Raw genomic sequence first — 24,188 nt, forward strand, 5'->3', positions numbered from 1 at the left:
GAAGAGATTTTGAGTACCTCTGGAAGAATAATTTCAGCTGAATGATGAGGTCAGAAGCCAGAATGAAGAGAATAAGAGGAAAGAAAGTAGAGACAGTTATTTGGGATAGTCTTGTTAAGGAGTTTAGCCATGAAAAAGAGATATAGGATAACAGCCTGTTATAATGGATCAAGTGGAGGGTTTGTGAAGAAGGGAGAATTTGTTCTGCCTTCTCCATAAAGAATTTTGCCATACAGTAACCACTTTCCTCCAAGCTGCCCATTATTTCCATCTCAGCAACCAACTGGTCTTTGTAGTGAATATCAGAACAAAAAGAGAATTTCCCTTATTAATTCCTCTAGGCATTGAAGATAGAATTGTCATTAAGGTAGGTAAAGTAGAATTAGCTGCTCTACTTTAAAGAGATGGAGAGACAGACAGACAGAAAGATAGACAGAGAGAGAGAGAGAGAAGAGACAGAGAAAGAGAAAGACAGAGATGGAGATGGAGACAGAGATTAAAAAAGAAGGGAGGGAGACAGACAAAGAGAAACAGAGACAGAGAGAGAGAGAGTCAGAGAGACAGAGAGAAGAAAAGGAAGGAGAGAGAGTTCTTAAGCCTATATCTGATTAAGTGGGCTTTCCCACATGGTAGAAAGAGCTCTGGTTTGAAATCAGAGAATCTGGATTCAGATCTTAGTTATGTCACTTACTAAAGTCACTTTGATCCTGGACTTCTCATCTGTAAAATGAGAATGTTGGAAGTGATGACTTCTAATCAACTCTGAATCTATGATCCTCTCAATCTCTCTAGAGGCCAAAATGTCTTCTTCTTTATAATATGGAACAGATGACTCTTTACTTCTTTAACTCTAACTCTGTGATTGTCCCATCAGATCTATTTGGCTCTTTGACAAGATACCATTGTTCAGAAAATGGTCTAGCTCACCTTAACTGAGAATAGAATCCCAAAGGACCAGTGAAGAAACTTGGGATGATGGGGAAGCAGAATTTTCAGTGAAAAAATAGAAGATAACAATGGGGTGTTGAAAGTCCTAGTTCCTTCATATAACAAAGCTAAGGCAACCTACATATGGCCTTTCCTGATGCCTCTAGCTATTATTCATCATCTACAAATAATAACTAATAATAATAATTAATATTTCTATAGCAATTTTAGGGCTCTGGAATGCTTTACAACTGTAAATAATTTATATGTTTAAGGGGATATTGTAATTAATTATCTTTAAGTTCCCTTTCAGCACTACTTACAGCATGTGAATCCCTGGACAAATAGCTTTACTTCCATAGGCCTCAGTTTTCCCATATGTAAAAAGGAAGAGTTAATGGACGACTGTTATGATCCCTTCAACTTCTAGGTATCTGATCTATGAGTTCATTCTAGTGTTATTTCCACATTACATTAATATTTAAGAAAAAAACTCCAAAGGAGAGCTACAACTGACCTGATGAAATCCCAGGTGATCCTGCACAGTAGAAGAGACATAGAAGATATATCCATCTGCAGTGACTGCAATTAGAAAACCATGGAGAGCCTGGAAGATCAAGAGGAAAAAAAGATTATCAATCACAGCCAATGACCATTTTGCCTTCATTATCCAGAACTGCTCCTGGGCCAAAGTCCTGTTTTAGGGTCAGAGAGTATTTCTGCTACAGGCCTATCAAATCAAGGAATCTCACATACCTTTGGCTGTTGAAACCAACCATTGTTTAGGATAAATCAGGTAAAGATGTTTTAAGACAATGTATTCCAATTCAATTTGACAAATATTTATTAAGCACCTACTTTTTGCTAGGCACTACCAAGGTGCCAAGGGGAAAGAAGGAAGAAGAAAGAAAGAAAAAGAAGAAAGAAAGAAGAAGAAAGAAGAAGAAGAAGAAGAAGAAGAAGAAGAAGAAGAAGAAGAAGAAGAAGAAGAAGAAGAAGAAGAAGAAGAAGAAGAAGAAGAAGAAGAAGAAGAAGAAGAAGAAGAAGAAGAAGAAGAAGAAGAAGAAGAAGAAGAAGAAGAAGAAGAAGAAGAAGAAGAAGAAGAAGAAGAAGAAGAAGAAGAAGAAGAAGAAGAAGAAGAAGAAGAAGAAGAAGAAGAAGAAGAAGAAGAAGAAGAAGGAGAAGAAGAAGGAGGAGGAGGAGGAGGAGGAGGAGGAGGAGGAGGAGGAGGAGGAGGAGGAGGAGGAGGAGGAGGAGGAGGAGGAGGAGGAGGAGGAGGAGGAGGAGGAGGAGGAGGAGGAGGAGGAGACCTGCACCTTACCCTCAAGGAATTGCTCCGATCATAACTTGTTTCTGTTTTCTTGGCCAAAGAAAATGAACTGGAAGGGGAAGAATGAAAAGGGGACAAATATGTTGTTTGCTCCCAAGACAAGTAAGAGTATTCTAACAAAATACATAGCTGCCCTTAATGAGTTCAAGTCATCTGACCAAGATAAGCCCAAATTACTGGAAACTGAAAGAACTGGCAGATATGTTTTCTGAACCATGTTCAGTCATGTTAGAAAGATCATGGAGAATGGGTGAGGGATCATAGAACTAGAGAAAGAACAAAGGTTCTAATTTTTTAAAACATGGAAGTGAGGGAGATATGGGACTCTGCAAACTATAAACCAATGAACTTAACTTCAATTTCTGGCTAAAATTCAAACCCTTTTTTAAAAAATTCAATTTTATTTCATTTAAATTATGAATTCTATCCTGTCTTCATCTCCTTTGAGAAAAGAAGAAAATAGCCTATTACAACTATTTACAGTTATGCAAAACAAATTCCCACAATAGTTATGTCAAAAAAGAAACGAAGGAAGGAAGGAAAGAAGGAAAGAAGGAAGGAAGGAAGGAAGGAAGGAAGGAAGGAAGGAAGGAAGGAAGGAAGGAAGGAAGGAAGGAAGGAAGGAAGGAAGGAAGGAAGGAAGGAAGGAAGGAAGGAAGGAAGGAAGGAAGGAAGGAAGGAAGGAAGGAAGGAAGGAAGGAAGGAAGGAAGGAAGGAGAAGGAAAGAAAGAAACATATGTTTTAATATGCATTCTGGGTCCTGGTTTATTATAAGTCCTTTGAAACTATGGTTGGTCATTAAGTTAATCTGAGTCCTTAAGTCTTTCAAAGTGGATTACCTTTACAATATGTTGTTGTTATTGTATAAAGTCTTCTCCTGGTACTACTCACATCATTATAAGTTCATGCCAGTATTCCCAATTTTTTTAAGCCGTATCCTTCATTTCTTGCAGCTAAGAGTATCTCATCGCATTCATATACCAGACTTGTTCAGCCATGCTCCGATTGATGGGCATGCCCTAAAGGTTCCAACTTGCCACCATAAAAAGAGCTGCTATAATTGTGTGTGTGTCAGGATTTTGATCCTTTTCTTCTCTCTTTGATCTCTTTGATACACAGACATAGTAGCAGTATAGCTGGGTCAAGGGATGGGCACAGTTTAATAGTTTGGAAGCCATAGTTAGGGTTAGGATTAGTAAATACATAGAAAAGGGGGAGGTGATGAGGGAGAGGCAGCTCATACCCAACTGATGCCATGGCTTCTGTTCTGTTTATTACACTGTGGAAGAGGATGATTCCATAGCTCTGATTTTCCTACCTTTTACACCAGAGTCAAACAATACATTTTACTCTATTTCTGTGACTGAGCTAGATGATAGTAAGGTTTTCTTCATCCTCTAGCCATCACTGCTTCCCCTGACAAGACATAAAATTACTTTGTGCATATATAAAATATATGTATGTGTGCAATATATAACACACATTGTATATGTGTACACATGAATTATAAGTAAATATAGATACTACATATCATATATACATGTATAATATATACTATATAATGTATATTCTAATGTGATATAACTTTTTTAATATTCTTATTTTCTGCCTCAGAATCTATAAGAAGACAGAAGAGTGGCAAGGGCTGGGCAATTAGGGTTACAGTGTATACCCAGAGTCACCCAGCTAGAAGTGTCTGAGATCAGTCCTTCTGACTTCGGACATGGTGCTCTATCCATTGTACTACCTAGCTGCCTCCCCTTTTTAATGTTTGTATATTTAGTTTAATATTTTACACTGAAGATACCATATTTATTTTTTAAACCCTTGCCTTCCATCTTTGAAACAATGCTGGGTATTGGCTCCAAGGCAGAAGAGTGGTCAGGACTAGGCAATGGGGGTGAAGTGACTTGCCCAGGGTCACCCAGCTAGGAAGTATCTGAGACCAGATTTGAACCCAGGACCTCCTATCTCTAGGCCTGGCTCTCAATCCACTGAGCCACCCAGATGCCCCCTGAAGGTAACATATTTAGATAAATATACTAAATATGCATTATTGTATCCTCCAATTGAATGTAAACTACATGAAGGCAGGGATTTTCATGTTGGTTTCTCCAGTGCCTGTGACAAGCCTAGCAGGTATGTAATAAATGCCTGTTAACTGACCCAGTGGTTTGTATCTGGTTGAATGAGCAGAACCAAAACATCGACATTAAAGGGTTGGGTGGCAACTTGGAGGATGCTTTCTGATGGGCACCTTCAGGAATCTCTCTGCCTTTGACTTTGTGCCATTCCATGTTTCTGTCAATGATTGGAGAAAGGCAGAGATGATGATAAGCTCATCAAGTACGTGGCTGACATCCACCTGGGAAGAACACGCAGCCTATTGGATGAGAGAATCCGGATCCCAAAAGAACATGACAGATAAGAACTTTGGACTGAGTTGAACAAGATGAAAATCGATAAGAAGAACTGCAGAATCTTACATTGAGGTTCAAAAGCTGAACTTCCCAAGGACAAGCCGGGGAGGAGGGGTGGCTAGATAGCGCTGCATCTGTAAAATCTCTGGGGTTTTATAGGCTCAAATATGTCTTCAGGAATCTGGAGCAACCAAAAGTGTTGTTGTGTCCTTCTGGGGCATTACGAGACCCACTGCTGTCCTCTAGCCTGGTCTGACCATGTCTGCAACTGTGTTCAGTTCTTCTGCATTTTAGAAAGAACAAGGAGAAATTTGAGAGCATCCAAAGGAGATACAACCAAAGCCTCTAAATTATGGCTCCTGATGGCCACCTGAAGGAAGTGGGGATCTTTAGCGTGGAAAAAGAAGGCTCCTAGAATCTGAGCTGAAAGAGACCTTAGCAGGAACCTTTTCATGCTAAAAATGATCGTTGTCTTCAAACACGAAAAGAGTTGTCACAAGGAGAGGGGGAGTGTTTGTCCATTTGGTTCTAGAGGGCAGAAATGGAAGCAATGGGCAGGAGTTGCAAAGGGGCATCTTTAGGTTCTAATGAAAAACAACAACTTCTGAAGAGTGAAAACTATCCCTAAGTGGAAGGGGCTGCTGTGAGAGCTGTTAGCATCCCTCTTTGGATGACTTCCAGGATAAGCACTGGTCAGGAATGCTGGAGAGGGGACTCGGGTTCAGATATGGGTTGAACTAGGGGGCCCCTGAAGCCATCATCACTTCTGAGACCCCAGGACCCTTGCCCACTGAGACTAATCTGCCTTTGTTCTAATTCCCTAAGGTCGGATCCCTACCTTGTGAGACACTAAAAATAAAACCTTGTCACTTTTTGGAATTGCATATTAACTTCTTTAGCCATTCAAAACAACATCTGAATGAGAGTATGTCAGAGATAAAATAGTTCATTCCCTTCCTGATCAGTCTTAAAAAAAAAATAAACCTTTACCTTCCATCTTAGAATCAATACTGTGCATTGGTTTCAAGGCCAAAGAGTCATAAGATCTAGACAATGGGAGTTAAGTGACTTGCCCAGGGTCACACAGCTAGAATGTGCCAGAGGTCAGATTTCCTAATCATTCTTAAGTAATAAATTGTATGTCCTGCAGAGACCTATGCTATGCCTATTTAAGTTCAAGGTCTTGACAGAGGAGGCCCAGGCTACTTGAGGTGTCTTTAGTGAGCATGGTTTCCCCACACAGGATTCATGAGAAAGTTAGTGGTAGACTGTCAGGGGAGAATTAGGAGAGCACTGTCACAGGTCTCCATAAGAACCCCATTGCTTCTTTCAGTTGTATCCTGATACCCATGGCAGCTCCTCACCCTAATAGGGACAGGGGGAGGAGCTCAGCCATTGGAGTCAGCCATGCAGCTGTTGGCTGAATTGGAACCACAGCTCATTGTTCTTCAGCTGTCCCACTTGCATGGGTTCCAGGCCACCTTGCCTAAGGAATGAATAACTGGCTGTACATGTCAATACAGAGACAGAAGGGAAAACGCCCATGAACCTGGTACTCCTGGGGCCATACCACAGCCCTGATCCTTTGAGTCACACCTGACCACTGCTTGCTCCTGCTATCTCTCCCTAGATATATAGATGGAGATGGAGATGGAGATGGAGATGGAGATGGAGATGGAGATGGAGATGGAGATGGAGATAGAGATAGATTTTTTTTTTTGGTGAGCCATAAGGAAAGGTCTTAAAAACTCTTTGCTGTAGCTCCAATACAAGGCAGGAGAGAAGGCCACGCTCAATGTTTGGCTCTATCTGTGCTCCCCTTACCTCCATGTGCCATAGGATCTAGTCTTATCTAGAATTACCTAGAATTACCAATCAGTCAATCAATGGGCAAGAATTTATTAAACATCTACTATGAGCCAAACACTGGAAAGATACAAAGATAAAAATAAGACAACTCATGTCTTCAAGGAGCTTATTAGGAGAAACAACATTTGCACAGAAAAGTATATAGAAAATCCATTTTACCTTAATAAATTATAATATGATAACATTTGTAGAATTTTTAGAACATATATTACTAATATATAAGTATTTATAATAAATGATATAAATATATGTGCAGTTTAAATATGAGATAAACACATACATAAATACCTCAAAAAGATAAATGTCTGCTCAATGAACATATTTCTGGAGCACCTGTGACATCTCCAGGACTGTTACATACAAAGAAGCATACTTAAATCTTTAAAAACATGGAGGCAGCATTCTGGTCCTCCAGAGCAAAGAATTAATGCCTTAAGAACATGAATATTTAGTGCTGAAATACTTCAATGAAGATCCATCCCAGAGATGGCTAAGTGATGGAGTCTGTCTCCACTGGAGTTCTCCTGATCCCATGTCCTGATGGAGATATACCTGCTCTCAGCAGGACCCACCAAAACACCAGCAGCAAAAAGCCTTTGGCTTGTAGCTGGGAAGCTGGCAAGGCAACAAACTGAGCTAGGATTTCCATGGGCCACTCCCCTCACTACTGTGTGTAAGCCCACAAGCATCCATAGCTCCTCCTTCCTTCTCCTATATCCAATCAGTTGCCAAGTCTTGTCCATTTTAACTCTCCAATATGTCACATCTCTCCTCATGGGTCCCCTTATCCTGTCTTTGCCACCCTGCTTCAGGCCCTTGTCAGCTTTCTCTTAGATATCTATTAAAAGCCTCCTACTTGGAATTCCATGTGAAGTGGAAGAACTTCCAAGAATTGATGCAGAGTGAAAGGAGCAGAACCAGGAGAACATTGTACACAGAGACTGATACATTGTAGCACAATCAAATGTAACTGGCTTTGCTAATAGTAGCAATGCAATGACCCAGGATAATCCTGAGGGAGTTATGAGAAAAAATGTATCTACCTCCAGAGAAAGAACTGTGGGAGCAGAAATGCAGAAGAAAAAACATATGATTGATCATGTAGTTCTATGGGGATAGGATTGGGGTTTTGATGTTAAAGGATATCTCTACTGCAAATATGAATAACATGGAAATAGGTTCTGAACAATGATACATGGATAACCCAGTGGAACTGCTTGTCATCTCCGGGAGTGGGGAAGAAAGAGTGAGGGGATCATGAATCATGTAACCATGAAAAAATATTCTAAATTTAAAAGGGGGAAGCCTCCTACTTGCTCTCTGCTTCCAGGCTCTAAAGCTCCAATCCAATCCTCCACCCAGCTGTTGAAATAATTTTCCTAAACATTAAATGTGATCATGGCACTCCAATACTCCACAATCCTTAGAGTCTCTATTGTTCCTTAGTACAATACAAACTTCTGAGCAAGGCAGTCACAGTTCTAATGCTTCGTATCCCACCTACTCCCCACCTTAATTTTCAAAATTCTGTGTCACAAACATCTATGTCTAGCAGGCAGGATCCATGAAAACGATCCAAAGAACTATTTCCAGCTCCATGACTAAAAGATGCTTTCTTCTCATGTCCACCCATCAAAAGCCTTCTCTCTTTTCCTGGCTCAGTGTACATCCCTTGTCTGCTAGGGAGTCTTCCCTGATTTCCCCAAGCAATTGTTCTCTGCCTCTGGACATTTTCCTGGAATCTTTCCTCTCTCTTTTGGCACGCCTGACCTTATATGACATTTCTCTGTGTTCTGCGCCCCACCCCACCCCATTCCCAGCAGGAAGCTGGTTCTTCTAAGGGAGGGATGTTCACTGTTGTCTCTATATGCCCCAGGCTTAGCCTAGGGCCTGACACAGAAGCATGAAACATGTGCATGTCCAATTGATGTGAATCTCTACAAAAATCCCTTGCCGGTGTTTCAGTTCTCTTGAGATTGCCTAGTGAGCCCAGTGACTTCTAAACTTTCCAAACTATCTCTGAACAGTAAGGGACCCAGGTCAAAGACTTCCAGAGCATAAGAAGTATGGCAGCTCACTCAGCTTTCCATCTATAGTTGCCAAGCACAGAGGCATGAAGGACCAGCTCAGGGTCACACCAGGAGCCTGACCCAGCAATATGCTTCTGACTCTCCTGTAGCCCTTGGGCTGCTAAATAAAAGGAGGAGCCCTCCTGTACCTTGGGAGGGCCCCAAACCATTGACTGGGTCAGACCTGAGTCAGCTCTGCTTTCAGCTATTTCCAGCGCTGGCTCCTAGGTTCAATCTGAACTGGTCCCAGCTTTGCCATGTGCTGCATGGCCCCAGGGGACCAGAGGTGGGGAGGAGGAGGGAAGAAACAGAAGGGCAAAACAAAGAGGCAGGATTTGGCTGAACTCCAGGGCAAATTTCTTACTTATCAGAGTCAAGCCAGAATGGAGTGGGCTGCCTCTGGTGGTAGTAGGTTCCCCCTATTGGAGGTCCTAAAGGAGAAGCTGGAGAATCCCCTTCCTTGTTCAAGTCAGACAGGATGCTGTGAAGGCAGCTAGGTATTTCAGTGAAAACTCAGAATCAGGAAGACCTGAGTTCAAATCCAGCTTCAGACACACACTAACCGTGTAACACTTCCCCTCTGCCTGCCTTGGTTTCCTCAACTACAAAATGCTGGTAACTATAGTAATCTACCTCAAAGGTAATATTTGTAAAAAGTGCTTAGCTCAATGTCTGGCACACAGAGGAAACGATGTACTCATGCTTGTTGGCTTCTTCCCACCCTTTCCCGTCCAATTCTGAGATTCTAGGGAGTTCAGTGCCCAGAATGATATAATAGTGCTGACCCACTCGGGGGCTGATGTCCTCCAATGGACTCCAAGGTCCAGGAAATGCCAAGGTGCTGGCGCCACTCCTCGGTTCTGGGTCAGCTCTCGTGCTCTTGCTATGCGACGGGCCCATCCTGTTCCAGCCACACAGCTCAGTCGATGTCGTTTCCATCGAGTTATTTCGGGCTAAAAACATCAAGGTGCCAATTGTGCACTAACCAGCCTCACCCACGTGTCCCCGGATGCAAAGTCCCTAAGCCAGAGCAGGGGAGAAGACAGGAACCTGCCTTGGGGTAGGATGGCTCAGCCCAGCCTGACCAGATATCACTCCAAGCCCCCAGCGAGGCAACTAGAGAACCCTGGGCTCTGCCACGCCCCGCTCCCCGGCCTCAAAATGGGCCAGGAAGCCCGGCGCTTTCTGCTCTCTTGACGCGTTCCCAAACATCTGGTTTGAGGCCCACTTTCAATGGAAAATGCTATCCAACCAGCTTCTTATCGGGTTGTGTCTGGAGCTGCTGGCGGCGACTTGCCTGCCAAAATCCAGAGGCTTGGAGAAGGCCAGCGGCAGCTTCATCTTTTAGAAGGAGGCAGAGCTAAGCCTGCGGGGGGGCCAGGAACGGGTGGGGGCAAAGGAAGGGCTCGTTCATTCTCCCGTCCAGAGAGCGAGGTCACCAAGAATGTTCCCGAAGCGCCCGCCGGACGCCAGCCACCTCGAGACATTTTGGTTGGCGCAGCTCGCCCCGACTTCATGGTTTTAAATGGACTTCCCTTTTACTGGGGGGCTTCCACACCGAGAGAAAGAGGCAGGGAAGGACGCCGGCCTGGGGGGGGGGGTCCCTCTCCACACTATTCCATCTATAGGCAGAATCAAGCAAACAAGGACAGAGCTGCTGTCCAGTGAGAAGGGGTGTGTGTGTGTGTGTGTGTGTGTGTGTGTGTGTGTGTGTGTGTGTGTGTATGTGTGTGTGTGTTGGGAAAACTAGGGGTGTCAAGGAGAAAGGGGCAGCCGTGACTTAAATCCGAGCCCTTCCCCGCTTGGCAAGGACTTGGGCAGGTAGGCTCTTCATGGATGAGTGACGACTTCGGGGAACACTCAGGTCATCCCAAAGGGGGAGCGTGTCTGAGGAGGTGCCAGAGTGCCCTGGGCCGCCCCGAGCTCGCAGCCCACCAGGAAAATGCCAACCCGGCCTCGGCTTCAACGCGGCTGCTGCTAAGAGACCTTTCCAACTGGGGAAGGGCCGCCTGCTCAAAGCAGTTTTGCAATGAGGTCTGGGCCCCCGAGGCGGCAGAGGATTCAGAAAAACTGCAAGAAGGGCCATCGGTTCAGAAACCAAAATCCAGGAGGAGAGGGAAGTGCCGGGCCTCAGACAAAGGAGAGAAGGCCTGCGAGTTAGGAACTGCCCAGACTGACAGACCGAGGCCGGCTAGCGGGCATCTCGACGGAGGCAACAGTTCCTTCCCAAGGCTCCTCCTTGTCCCTCTGAAGAGACAGGTTAAGGATTCTGCCCAGGATCACCCGGACCCATGCCGTGTTGGGGCTATAATCCTTGTGAGGAAGACCTTCAGCCTAAATCTGCCTTTGCGGTTTCCTTCCATTTCTCCTGGTTTTGTCCTTTGGAACCAACAAGACAAATCTCTCTCCATGCTGCAATTCTTCAAATATATGAAGCTATTCGTATGCCTCCCCCAGAACTGCTCTTCTGCAAGCTAAACATTCCTAGCTCCTGCAACCGAAAGAAACTTGAATACAGCATGAATCCGGTGCCAGCCTAGTCCATGGAGTAGCGCACAGCGACGGCTTTATCACCCGGGCATATTCCAGGAAGAATTCACAGCTGATGGCTTAAAGAGCGCTCTGACGTCGGCAAACCACTTTCCAGACATTATGTCACCTGAGCTTTATGACATTTCTGTAAGGGAGGTAGCATGGCTATTCTTAAGCCCATCCTACAGATTAGTAAACTGAGGCTCGGAAATCAAGGACCTTGCTCAAAGTTATACAAATTGGAAATTTCAGAAGCAAGATTGGAATCTGGGTCTTCATGACTCCAGGCTGAGATTTCTAATTACTCTCACCCTGAGAGGAGCTAAGAAGCGGCAGTTTTCGGGAGGATAGAAAGTATGCCAGGAAAGCCAGGACTCTGCATTTAAAAAATATCACTGGCAGGAATTAAAACTAAAGTTGTTTATTGTTGTTGTTTTCATTCAATTTGCTGAGTAAAAGAAGTTAGAAATAAGGCGGCAAGCTGAGAGGAAGGTCAGTTTCAGTTCATTGTGAGGAAGTACTTTCTAGCATTAAAACAATCCAACAATGATGAACTTATGGATTAATTGGAATGGGCTGCCATGTAATATGGGAAACTCCCCATCACTTAGAGTGTGCAAGTAGGGGAAGAAATACTGTTGTCTCTAAAGTCCTTCCTAGCTCTGAAGGTTTTCCCTCTATAAATCAGTGAATCACAGAAGTTTTGTTTTAAACCCTTTCCTTCTATGTTAGTGTCAATCCTAAAACAAAAGAGCAGCAAGAGCTAGGTGCTTGGGATTAAGTGACATTCCCAAGGTCACACATCTAGAAAGCATATGAGGCCAGATTTGAATCCAGGACACCCCCCCCCTCCATCTTCAGGCGTGGTGCCCTTATCCACTGTGCTACCTAGCTGCCCCTAAATCATAGAAGTTTTTATTCTTTGGAATAAGAACTTGGCCACTTTTGACTTAAGTAATATGGTCCTGAGCAACGTAAGTCTTTCATGAGACGAACACAGGATATCCCAGGCTTTGAGATCCATTCTCACTATCTTCGGTCCCACCTCCACTGGGAAGCATTGCATGCCAGGTTCTGTCCACCTCTTGAATATCCCCTCCCTGCTTATTTAACACTAATACTCATGAACTTCACAACTGAACCAAAGGGTTCCTTTTTCCCCCAATCTTGGCATCACATCTCTTGCCTGAATGCCTCTGTAGCAGCTTCCTCCCAGCCCTGGGATGAATCTTTCCTTCTGGAAGACTCCTAGAAGCTAGACTTTCTTTGGGAAGTCTTCCTTAATCCTTCCAGATGTCCATGCTCTCTCTCTACCTAAATGATCTAATATTTACTTATCTGCTAATGTGCTGGGCGGCCAAGTAGAATGGAATCTCCTTGAGTATAAGAAGCATTTTAAATATAAATATAAAAATCTAATAAGATTTCTCATCACCAGCACCCCATGCATGGTATCCTGCACACAGTAGGTCCTTAATAAATATCCATTACATCAGAGGATTGGACTTAGGGGCCAATAAGACCTGGGTATTGTGTGTTTTGAAGTGGACCTAAGCCCTGGAAGGCTCCATCTCCCAGGACTCTATACTGCGACTTGCTCTGACACATCCCACTTCCTTTGTGGAAGGTGTCAAAGGGAGAATAAAAGAAGAGAGAGGCACAGGTTTTGGTACCTTTTCCCCTTAACCTAGGTGGAGAACTTTGATCCCTGCCTAGCTGCCAGAGATCCAACTTTCCCTGGTTTTCCTAAACTTTCCCTTCCCAACCCTAAATAAACCTACCTAATTTTCCCTGGAGTCTAGCCTGATTTAATCTGCTCCTTAGCCTACCTACAAAGAACCCTGGTCAATTTCCCTACCATGCAGCGGGGACCCCAATACCTTCCTTCCCTTTTTCCCTACCTCAGTATGAATCCTGTCTCAGCAGTTATATAGCTTTATGACTTTGGGCAAAGTACTTAACTTCCAGGGCAGCTGGGTGGCTCAGGGAATAGAGAGCCAGATCTAGAGACTGGATGTCCTGGGTTCAAATCTGGCCTCAGACACTTGCTAGCCATGTGACCCTGGGCAAGTCACTGAATCCCCATTGCCTCTTCTGTCTTAGAACCAATATATAGTAAGGGATTTATATATATATATATGGAGAGAGAGAGAGAGAGAGAGAGAGAGAGAGAGAGAGAGAGAGAGAGAGAGAGAGATGTTTCCTTGTGCCTAAGTTTCCTTTTCTGTGGAGATAATAGCACCTACCTGTCAGGGCTGCTGGAATGATAATATCAGCTAGTATTGTTATTGTCATTAACCAGCATTGTTGGGTAAACATTTGTGTCTGGCATCACAGATCTCCATCTCTTGGCTCTGCTCAAAATCACTCATTTTTGAAGCCAAGTAAGATCTTGTACTGTGAAATACAAATGTCTATATAAGACGCTTACTATAGCAGGAAGGTGAGATAACATTTGAAAAAAAGACTCAAGAGAAAGTTTTCTGGTGAACTCTCTGCTGATATAAATCTGCTATGAAGAGAGCCTAGTGAATCTCCCTCCTGGCCACTCTTGCCTGGGAGGGAGACACGGGTCTCTGTCACTTACCTGAAGAAGCAAGTCCCCTTCAGAAAAGGCATCTTTGTTGATGTCGGGAGGCATCTTGACATCCCCTCCTGAATTTGCAGATTGCTCTTCGGGCTGACCTGCGCTAGGGTTCTTCAAAATGGCTGAGAAAGAGGAAGGGGAGTCATTATAACCTATCTAAGGACTGGACAAATTCTCCCCGAGCTGCCTAGATTTCTTGGACATGACCTTAGGTTCCAATTAAACCTCTGTTCACCCAACTGGCATGCCATCTCCCACCTCCAGTGAAACTCTCTGAGCCTTTCCTTGTGTTTAGAATTGCTTTCCACCTCATCTCCACCCACTGAAAGCCATCTCTTCTTTCAAAGATCATCTCAGATGCTTCCCCCCCCATGACGTCTTCTCTGACTTCTCTGACTTTCTTCACTCAACCCCCTAAACGTGCACAGAGCTCTAAGAGTCCTCTCTCCTTGTTTGATTTCCCAAGAGATCATCAGCTGGAGCTGGCCTTTGTTCTTTTCCTTTATCTTGTATTATATTTATGTACGGCTCATTCAATTTAACAAACATTTCTCAATTACCCACTTAAGTCAAGGACTGTGTGATATGCTGGGAATACAGATTTTTTTTAATTGAATAGTTCTTCCTCTCAGGGAGTTTATATCTTAATGGAATTCCCCACAAAATGCCCCTGTGTTCATTTTGTATATATTCATTATCTATTTGTATTTGTATATTCTGGTTCCCACCATAGACTGGCAAATCCACTGGGGCCTCTCTTTTGTTTTGACTTTGTTTCTCAAGTAAATAGAATAATATGTGGAATGGATTAGATAATAATAAAAGTTTCTCAACACACCCATAACGTTAAAGGATAAGTGTCTTGAGAGAAAGTCCGGGGTTATTTCTTTTATTTATACACCCAGTGCCAAAGAAAACGATAAATGGCCCCAGTCCCTCATATGTGACTTTGCAATGGGAGCACCAAGGATTCCATCGATGCACACATCAAAATTGTCATGGAACTGGCATTGGCATAGGATAGCAGTGGACAGGATTTGGGGAATTTGTTCCATCTCATGGTTAGCCTTATGTAGATGTTTTTCTGTTATTATCATATTTCATTCACAATGTGATCATAGTCTATATCTTAGCAAAATATGGTTTTCATGAATCAAAAAGTCTTCACTGTTTCCTGAGCCAACTGCCTCCCCAGGGTTTATCTTCCATGAGTCTTTATACCTTCTGTAGGCACAGCTTCTAGGGCAATATTTCAAGTACAAATATTTATGTTAATTTGAACCTTTCATGCCCCGGAGGCCCACCACTACAAGACCACTAGGAACATTCCTGAGTTCTACTTGTTGTTAGTCAGTAGCTTTCAATTGTGTCTTCCTCTTCTTCATGACTCATTTGGAGTTTTCTTGGTGAAGATACTGGAGTGGTTTGCCAATTCCTTCTCTGCATAATTTTACAGATGAGGAAACTGAGGCAAACAGGATTAAGTGACTTGTCCAGAGTCACAAAGCTCTCTGAGGCTGGATTTGAGCTCCAGTCTTCCTGACTCCAGATCTACAACTCTTTATATTATCCCACCTACCAAATCCTACTCATGGATAGTCAACAGCAGAGCCAACCATTGACTAAAGTCACAGACTCACAAGATTTTTTTAGTCTTGGAAGGGATCCCAGGGGCCATTGAATCTATTCCATGCTCCGAAATGAATCTATACAACATCGCTTGGCAAGTGGTCTTCTATTCCTGGCCTGAAAAACTCTGAGAGAAAACCCACTACCTCCTGAAGCACTTCTTTCCATTCACAGAATCTCTAAGTGTGAGAAAGTTTGGGGTTTTAATAATATCCATTACAAAGCACTGAGCATAGCGCCAGGTACATAGTAACTGCTATAGAAATGTCAGTTATTATTATTAGCTATTGCTATGTGCCAGACACTGAGCTAGGTAGCAGGGACACACCCAAAACAAAAGAATGATGTTGACCTGACTTCAGAGCTGGTATTCTTTTGACTACTTCACAAAAATAATAATGAAATAATTACAATAGTAATTATAATAGATAATTATAATCATAGCATTTACATAGTATCTACTACGTGCCAGGCACTGTGCTGAGCACTTTACAAATATTATCTACCTCATTTAATCCTCACATCGACCTATAAAAGTAGGTAGGTGTTGTTATTATTTCCATTTTACATATGAGGAAACTGAGGCAAAGAGAGGTTAAGTGACTAAATACACACACACAGAGCAAAAACAACCACTGAGTAAGATAGGATTATTGTTCTCAGGAACTTACAGTCCAGTAGAGCATATTTTCAAAATTAATCTGTAATATTTCAAAATATGCTATTTGTCTAAGAAAATGTGAACTCAGAACAAGGTTAAATCACATGAGGGAAATTTAATCTTGGCTTCCACGTCAACTTAGATAGCTCAGACCAAAGAACTTTCTTTTTGATTCAATGTTAAGTTTTGGGTTCAAAATTTCCCAAGTAATAGCTTCTGATTTTAAAATCCAGATGACTCTTGCATGTGTAGAAGATGTGTTCTGGGTCATATTGTTACCTCTACTTTAAGGGGGAGAAGGGGATCAGAACTCATATATATATATATATATATATAGTTTTAGACAAAGCCTCTGTAGTAAGAATACATGCATTGGAGATCTTTTTTCTCCTTAAAATGGAAACATTCACTTAGAAAATTATGTCAGTCCATCTCATACCCCCCTCCCAGCTCAGATGTATGCTTAGGGAGGAGATGAGTGAGATTTTGCTTGAAGACACTTTTTTTCCTTTCCCTAAGACAGTGATGGTGAACCTTTTAGAGATGGAATGCCGGGCCTCACCCCCATCCCCCAAACCAAGTGCTGTGCCCCTCTCCCCCACCAAGTGCCAAGCTCCCCCTACCCCACACAGGGAAGGGAGAAAGTACTCCAATTGGGCTGCTGGGTAGAGGGGTGGAGTGATGATGTGAAAAAATGTCTTCAGGAATGGTGGAGAGGGGAAAGGGGAGATGCTCTGCCTGAGTCCCTCTGCCTTTCTAGTAATGAACTCTGATGGGCAGGAGGCAAGGCAGGGTGTCCACATGCCCACGGAGAGAGCTCTGTGTGTTGTCTTTGGCACCTGTGCCATAGGTTCACCATTACTGCCCTAGGACAATGAAAATTCAAGCCACCCCATTCATTCATTCCCAGAGATCTAATTGTCAAATGTAATGATTTTTCCTCAACTCTAACATTTGTCCACCTCTCTGCTACATTTAACACCATTTCCCACTCCCTGCTCCTAGGTGCTCTTTTCTCTCTGGCTTTTTCTAACATTCTTCTCTCTTGGTTTACTTCCTATCTGTCTGACTATGCCTTAGTCTCTGCTGTGTCATCATACACATCATTCCCCTAACTGGGGGTGCTCCCTAAGCTAAAACCCTTCTCTTCTATTATACTCCATTTGGTCACCTCAGTTTCCATGGTTTTCACTGTTCTAGAAAATTAGATCTCTGTCTAGCTATATACACACAGCTCCATCTCTGCCCCCAAACTTTAGTCCTATATCATCAGTTGCCTCCTGGATATTTCTAAGAGGGTGTTTCAGACATAGCTTAAATTCAACATGTCAAACTAAATTTTTTATTTTCTCCTTTATCCTCCTCTCCCAAATGTCCCTATTTCTGTCACAGGCACCACCATGTCTCTAGTGTCTCAGTTTCATAATCTTGGAATTATCCAGGAGTCCTCACTGTCTCTCACCTTTAAAAGGAATGAAATGCGTATTTATTAAGCATTTACCATATGCCAGGAACTGTACCAAGTATTGGAGATAAAAATACAAGCAAAACCTATGCATACCCTGTCCTCAAGGAGCTTACATTCTAATAGGACAAGACAATATACAAAAAGGAGAGCTGAAAAGAGAGGGGTGAGGAATGAAAATAGGGTTTGGACATCTGGAAGTCGAGAACAGGTCCAGGAAGGCTATGAAGAATGGCTTGGGTCCTCCTGCAAAAGGGGGGACCTAGACAGAACTCACTAGTGGGAACAGGGGAAAGTATTAGATGATATTCAGGTTGAGAAAACCAGAAAGGTGGTTGCAAATTCCAGGATAAAGAGACCAAAGGCATAAAGGGAAGTTCCTGGATGAAAACAGTGCCAGGGCCATTATTTGAAACTTTGCCTATCCAAACAGTAGCTAGTTCTTACCATTTCTATTCTCATAATCTCTCACACCCTGCTTCCCTCCATTCCCAAAGCTACCAGGTTAGTTCATGTCCTTGTTACCTCTCACCTAGATTATTGCAATAGCCTAACCCTGACTCCACTCTCCCCACCCTAATTCATTCTATACACATTTGCCAAAGTAGTTTCTCTTAAGTGCAAATCTGATCATGTGACTCCTTACTCAACCAACTCCAACAGTATCTTATTGCCTCTAGGAGAAAATTAAAACTCTCCATTCTAGCTTGTAAAGCCCTACATGGCATGGTCCCAACCAAGCTCTTTAACATCACTAGGGATTATTTCTGCCCTCACACACTGTGATCCAACCAAACTGACCTTCTTACTGTTTATCATTCAAAACTTCCTTCTCTGTGCCTTTGGACTGACCACCATCCATGCCTGGGAAGCACTCCATCTTCCCGTCTATCTCATGGAGACCCTTTCTTTGGTAGGCAATTCAAACTCTCCATTCTGCAAGGAGCCTGCCCTAAGTCTCCAACCACTAGAGCCTTCCCTCCCAAATGTATATATCTGCTCTTATTAGCTTTCCATTTATTCTATGTGTGCGTGTATCACCTCTCTCATTAGAATGGAAGCACTTGTGAATAGAATGGATTTACTTTTTGTCCTTGTATCCTCAACATCTTGAACAACAGCTAGCAAATAATAGTTACTTTATAAATATTTACTGATTGAAGCACTCATCCACCTAGCTAGCCATCTGAGAAGCTGAGTTCAACCTACTCATATCTTTTTTATTCAATTTTATTCCTTTCAATTATGGGTACAAACAATGTTTGACAGCTGCTTTATAATATTTTGTGATTCAAATTCTCTGTCTTCCTCCCTCTACTTTCCCAAGCAGTAAATAGTCTGCGAAAGTGCTTTCATGCAATACATATTTCCACATTCCCCAGGTCTTGACTAAAGACATATCACATATACAATAAGAAAATTCATGAAGGAAATAAAGTGAAGGATGGTGCACTTTAGTCTGGAATCAGATTCCAATAGTTCCTTCTCTGACTGTGCTTAGCATTTTTTATTATGATTCTCAGACTTATCTTGGAACTTTATTATGATGATAATAATTTAGTCCTTCACAGTTGATCATTGTACAATATTTCTATTAATATATATAATACATATATATATATCATTCTCTTGGTTCTGCTCATTTCACTTTTTATCAGTTCATATAAGACTTTCCAGATTTTTCTGAATTCTATGTTATTCTTCATTTCTTATGACATAATAGTTTTCCATTACCACCATATACTACAACTTGTTAATCCATTCCCCAATTGATAGAAGACCCTTGAATTTCAAATTCTTTGCTACTTAAAAAAAAGAACTGCTGAAAATATTCTTATACAACCAGTTCCTTTTCTCCTATCTGATCTCTTTGGCATACTGTAATAGAATTTGACACAGATGGTTTAGAATGTGCTGTGGGGTGGGCCAGCCTCCCACAGGGGATGGGGTCTTGGAGGTAGGACGATGTCAGCACAATGATGGATGGGATACAGCTTTCACATTCAACCCACAGCACAGGTCTCACAGGATAAACTGTTCCACCTTGGCTGAGGCCTGGCTTTATTTTATACCCTCATGATCACACATCTACTTGGCATACAATTTCATTCTCAACATACATGTTTCCATAGAACCTAACAACAGACAGGAAACCTAGGGAGATAGTCAATGACACATTGTTGCTAAATGCAGGGTCAGAGGGTAGAATCAACATGACCCATATATAAGTTGGGGAATTCAGAGCACAGATTTGCCAGAAGGTTTTATGACTAGAAAAGAGGGTCCTATCTAAGGTCCTATAAGAATCCTTAGCTTTAATTTTGTAAGTGAAATCTCCTGGTAATATCCTGGGGAGACAGAGTGGGACATCTGTATTAACCCTGCAAGCATGTTGCTCTCCTCTATTTTTTCTGGGGCTAAGTAAGAATAAAAATCATAGCAAATCCAATAATAAGGGGATGTTAATAAGGAAAGTCATTTTAGGGGGTTTCAGTGGGTGTTTCCATCTTTCCTGGGGGCTGCTTTGCAGTCCCTGGTTTCCACTTGTGACCATGTCAAACAGCATGGTCTTTGATGGCTTCCAGCATGAATGTTGGAGAGAGAAACTTGAGTGACAAAGAAGGCAGTTGGAAGGGGGAGGAATAGAGACTTCTGGGTAAGGACAGTTACTCTGAGGAGTTCATTTTCTGGACCCAAATGGAACAGCGGTGCTCTCTATCTTCTCAGGATATAAATCCATCTATTCCTGGGATTTTCCCAACCTTTTCCTCTGACTTGTTACCCATGGATCATGCCTATTGGAAAACAAAGATTTAAAGAGGCTAAAATTAACTTGAGGGATTTTTACCAGGAGAGACAATCTGAGTTAAGCCTGAAAATAAAGAACTCTCTCTGTGTGCTTACTATTGCTGAAGCCATTTTACTTAAATATCTCTAACATAGTTAGTAGCAGAGGGATAGAAAGAAGATAGAATAACTATTAGAACTGTGAGCTTGAGGCTCAACCTGAAGGACTTTATTGCCACTCTGTGGTTTATATTAGGGCACTCCTATTTACCTCTTTCCTGATTTCTCCCTTTTTGGACTTTGTTATTAAGCCACCTTTTTGTTGACACAACATAGTCAGATAAATCTCTGGAAAATATTGGGGAGGTTGAGGGAGAAAGGGGTCAAGGCAGTTCTAATAGATTTTGGTTACATCAAACCCGAACCCAACTGACATTACTGACTCTCTGATGGGGTCTGTATCAGAAAGGACATCTAGGAGTGTCAGGAATTTTGCTAAGCCCAGGCAAACCACCAATACTTTATGCCATAGATGTCTCTTATTTGAATACAGGATCCTGTCTCTCCCTGTGCTCAGTTTCATCACAGGGACAAACCCTTCGAGGCCCTCTGGTTAAGAGGGAGGATAACCCAGCTAGCCTTCTACCATCATTCTGCCTTGCTAGAAAATATCATCAGGGGTTACTTATTTCTCATCTTACAATACAGATCAAGTAGTGGGATTTCTGAGTCAATGGTTCTTTTGGATGTGGTTCCATATTGGTCTTCAGAATGGATATATCGATTCACAGTTCCAATAACAAAGTATTAGTGTCCCGATTTTCCCACGTCCTCTCCAATATTTATCATTTTCTGCTCATATTTGTAAGAATTAAAATGCTGATATTGGTCTTAAATTAATAAAGTGTATTAGAATCATTTGGATAGGTAAAAGATGAGAAATAGGTAGAAGATAAGAGATTTATAGCCTAATCTCATATTAGCTGCTCTGATAGGTGAGAAGTGATATCACAGCTACTCATATCTCTTAAATCAAATTGCCCTTCTAGTCAGAGTAGTCTATTCACTGTCCTGCATACCGTTCAGTATCATGAATGTTTCCTCTTATTGAAACACCTTCTTATCCCCCTTTGCCCACCCTCCTTCAAACCCACTCTTAAGATCATAAATGTAGGATCTGGAATTGTCCTTAGAGATTTTAGTGCGATTAGCTTATTTTTGCAGATGAGAAAACCAAGGTTATGGAGGTAAAGTGTGCAGGGAGCTATTGAGGGAGGTTCCTTGAGCCAATTTAAAGAGTTCACAGGATAGTGAGATACCCTCACAAATGAATTGCCCAAGGTCAGACAAGCAGTAATTAACAGAGCTGGGGTTTTTCCCCATCTTCAAACATCCCATCTTTCTTTCAAAGGCCAAATGAAGACCTACCATCTCTATGTTGCTTTCCTTGAATCTCTCCAACTTTCAGTGATCTTTTATGGTGCTGAAAGGGATGCCTCACACCTTGATCCCTCATTTCCCTCCTGCTCCATAAATGTGGATTTCTCTCTTGGGCTCTTTTTTCTTCTCCTTTTGCACTCTCTCTTTTGGTGATTTCAATAGCTTCTCTGGGTTCAGTTATCATCTTTACACATGTCACCCCCAGATCTAAAACTAGTCTAATCTTTCACCTAAAATCCAGTCTCCCATCTTCATTTGGCTGCTGGACAGCTCCTATATGTCTCACAAGCACAGCAAATAATTGTATGAACTGAACTGGACATCTTCCCCCATGCCACTCCAATCCTCTTCTCCCACTGAATCTTCCCCACTTTATTTTCACCTCCAGCAATCCAGGCTCAAAAATTTAGGAATCTGACTTGACTGTTTCCTCTCACAGATGCCCCCTTCCTCACATGCATCAGTTGTTAGGTTCTATTCATTCTATACCAAGAATCTTTCTCATATCCATCACTTTTTTGCTTAAAAATAATCATTATCCTTTTTGTGGTGAGGAACATTCCTTTCAAGGTTGGCTACCCCTAGATTTTTATCCTATTTGCTAAGCATCTCTGAGCATATAGACTCTAATGAGTATTACACATAACCAGGGGAAAGACTCTTTCTTCTCCTAAAATGTTTAGCCTGGGATCGAGAGTTGGGGTGGGGAAGTAAGGGAGTGGCATTTTCACTGCCTACAAAGTTTGGAAAAGATCCAAGATCTGGAATTAGAAGAGCTTTCTCACGTGGAAGAGGGATTTGACTTGTTCTTGGTCCTCAAAGTCCAAACTAAGACTAATGGATAAAAGGTAACAGTATGAGGCAGATCTGGGTCAATTCAAGGAAAAGTCTCCTAACAATCCAAGCTATGACCGCCATAGGAATAGGTGGTCTTAGGGAGAAATAGAGTCCCCATCTTTGGGGAATGTTTTATATGTTGTAGTGGAGATTCCTGCTTCATTCATTAGGTTAGACTAGCTGACCCCTAATTCCTTTTCTAATTATGTGAACTAGTAAGCATGTAAATATTGATGAGTAGGTAAAAGATAACAAGCATTACTGAAAATCCACCTATCCCTGATCGAACAAGATTTGGCTACATTTTAAACAAAAGATATAAGAAAAAAGTAAAGGAAAAAATCCACAAGGTATTGTGGCTTTTCCTGATAAACACTCCTCTTTACCTACCACCCACTGCAGAACCACGCAGATTAAGCTAGACGAGTCTAGCCAAGTACTGGAAGAAAAACTAAACATATATGGTGTTCATGACCTCACATTTCTAAATGTTCTCTTTCTGCACAAATAAGCTTATACATGCCCAGTGTGGGTTTAGCTACATAATCATGCAGTGAAATTTCCAATGCTAGTAAGGAAAGATGTCCACTTTTGCTTTTTCAGAGGATAATTTCCTTGTTCAGGAAAATCCTCCAGGTTAGCTTTTACATGTTCATACTATCATAAAAGGGAAAACAACTAAGAGGCCACCTCTAGCCTCAAATCCTCCTATATGCAGCAGGAACCCCCACCCCAATAATTCTAAAACCTTCTCATCTGGTGGCTATCAAGACATTTCTTAGAGTTCGGATTAGATTCCACTGCCCACCCTCCACACAAGGCAACCCATTCCATTGCTGAGCAGCGCTGTGGTTAAGAGTGCCTTCCTTACATTGATGGATCTTCTAAAGTGGGAAGGGGAGCACAGTTTTCTTTTGACAAAACTCTCCTAGTAAGATCACCGGGACAAAAAGTAGGTACAATAGCTATGCCTCGTAGAAGTAAGGAAAGCAACAGGTGATATTTACATTGTGTAATTGAAGTAGACAAAAACCCAGTCCCAGGCACGGCCAGGAAGCCTGCAGGGAAGGAGACAAAAACCTTATTTCCAGGCAGCACCTGTTAGTCTCCTCTGAAAGCTGCAGCTTCCCCAGGGACTCAGACACAGTCCACCCTAGGGTTAAATGTATGGCAGGACATATGTCTCACACACACACACACACACACACACACACACACACACACACACACACACACACACACTGGTAAACACTGGAATCCTGAGAAATTGCTATAAGTATAAACAGTCTACCTCTGTGATTTGTTGTTTACTTGCTCTGCAGAATCCTGATATGGGCACATATGCCTGCTTTGTTCAAAACTACCCATCCCCTCCTTTGGCACGCTTCCCTGTCCCTCTATAAAAACCACCTCAGCCCCTTTGTTGGGTGAAACTCCCCTCTGGGACTGCCCACTAGTCAGTAGTAAAGGTAACGTTCCTATGATTTGGACTTCAGGGTGTCTCTTTGTGCTGCATCAGTTTGCTCCAAAACAAATCAGCAAGTTCGTTCAATATTAGAATCGATTAGGCATAATGCTTTTCTGTCTGCAACCGTACCCATCCCTTATCTGCTGGGGAAAGCAGAAATGTTTTCT

At 42.4% G+C, this 24,188-nt stretch overlaps 1 protein-coding gene across 1 annotated transcript in view; it reads right to left on the minus strand.

Annotated features, from left to right (window-relative positions):
* The window catches only part of LOC100011653 (aryl hydrocarbon receptor-like), a 102,771-nt gene that overhangs the window by 35,455 nt on the left and 43,128 nt on the right, over positions 1-24,188 (minus strand). The window contains exons 3-4 of the mRNA XM_007486055.3: positions 13,735-13,856; positions 1,445-1,534 (exon numbers count right to left, since the gene is read on the minus strand). Coding sequence (XP_007486117.2) covers positions 1,445-1,534; positions 13,735-13,856 — 212 coding nt within the window. The remainder of the gene's footprint in view (positions 1-1,444; positions 1,535-13,734; positions 13,857-24,188) is intronic.

This window comes from Monodelphis domestica, chromosome 2, assembly GCF_027887165.1.
Source record: "Monodelphis domestica isolate mMonDom1 chromosome 2, mMonDom1.pri, whole genome shotgun sequence".
NCBI classification, from domain to species: domain Eukaryota; kingdom Metazoa; phylum Chordata; class Mammalia; order Didelphimorphia; family Didelphidae; genus Monodelphis; species Monodelphis domestica.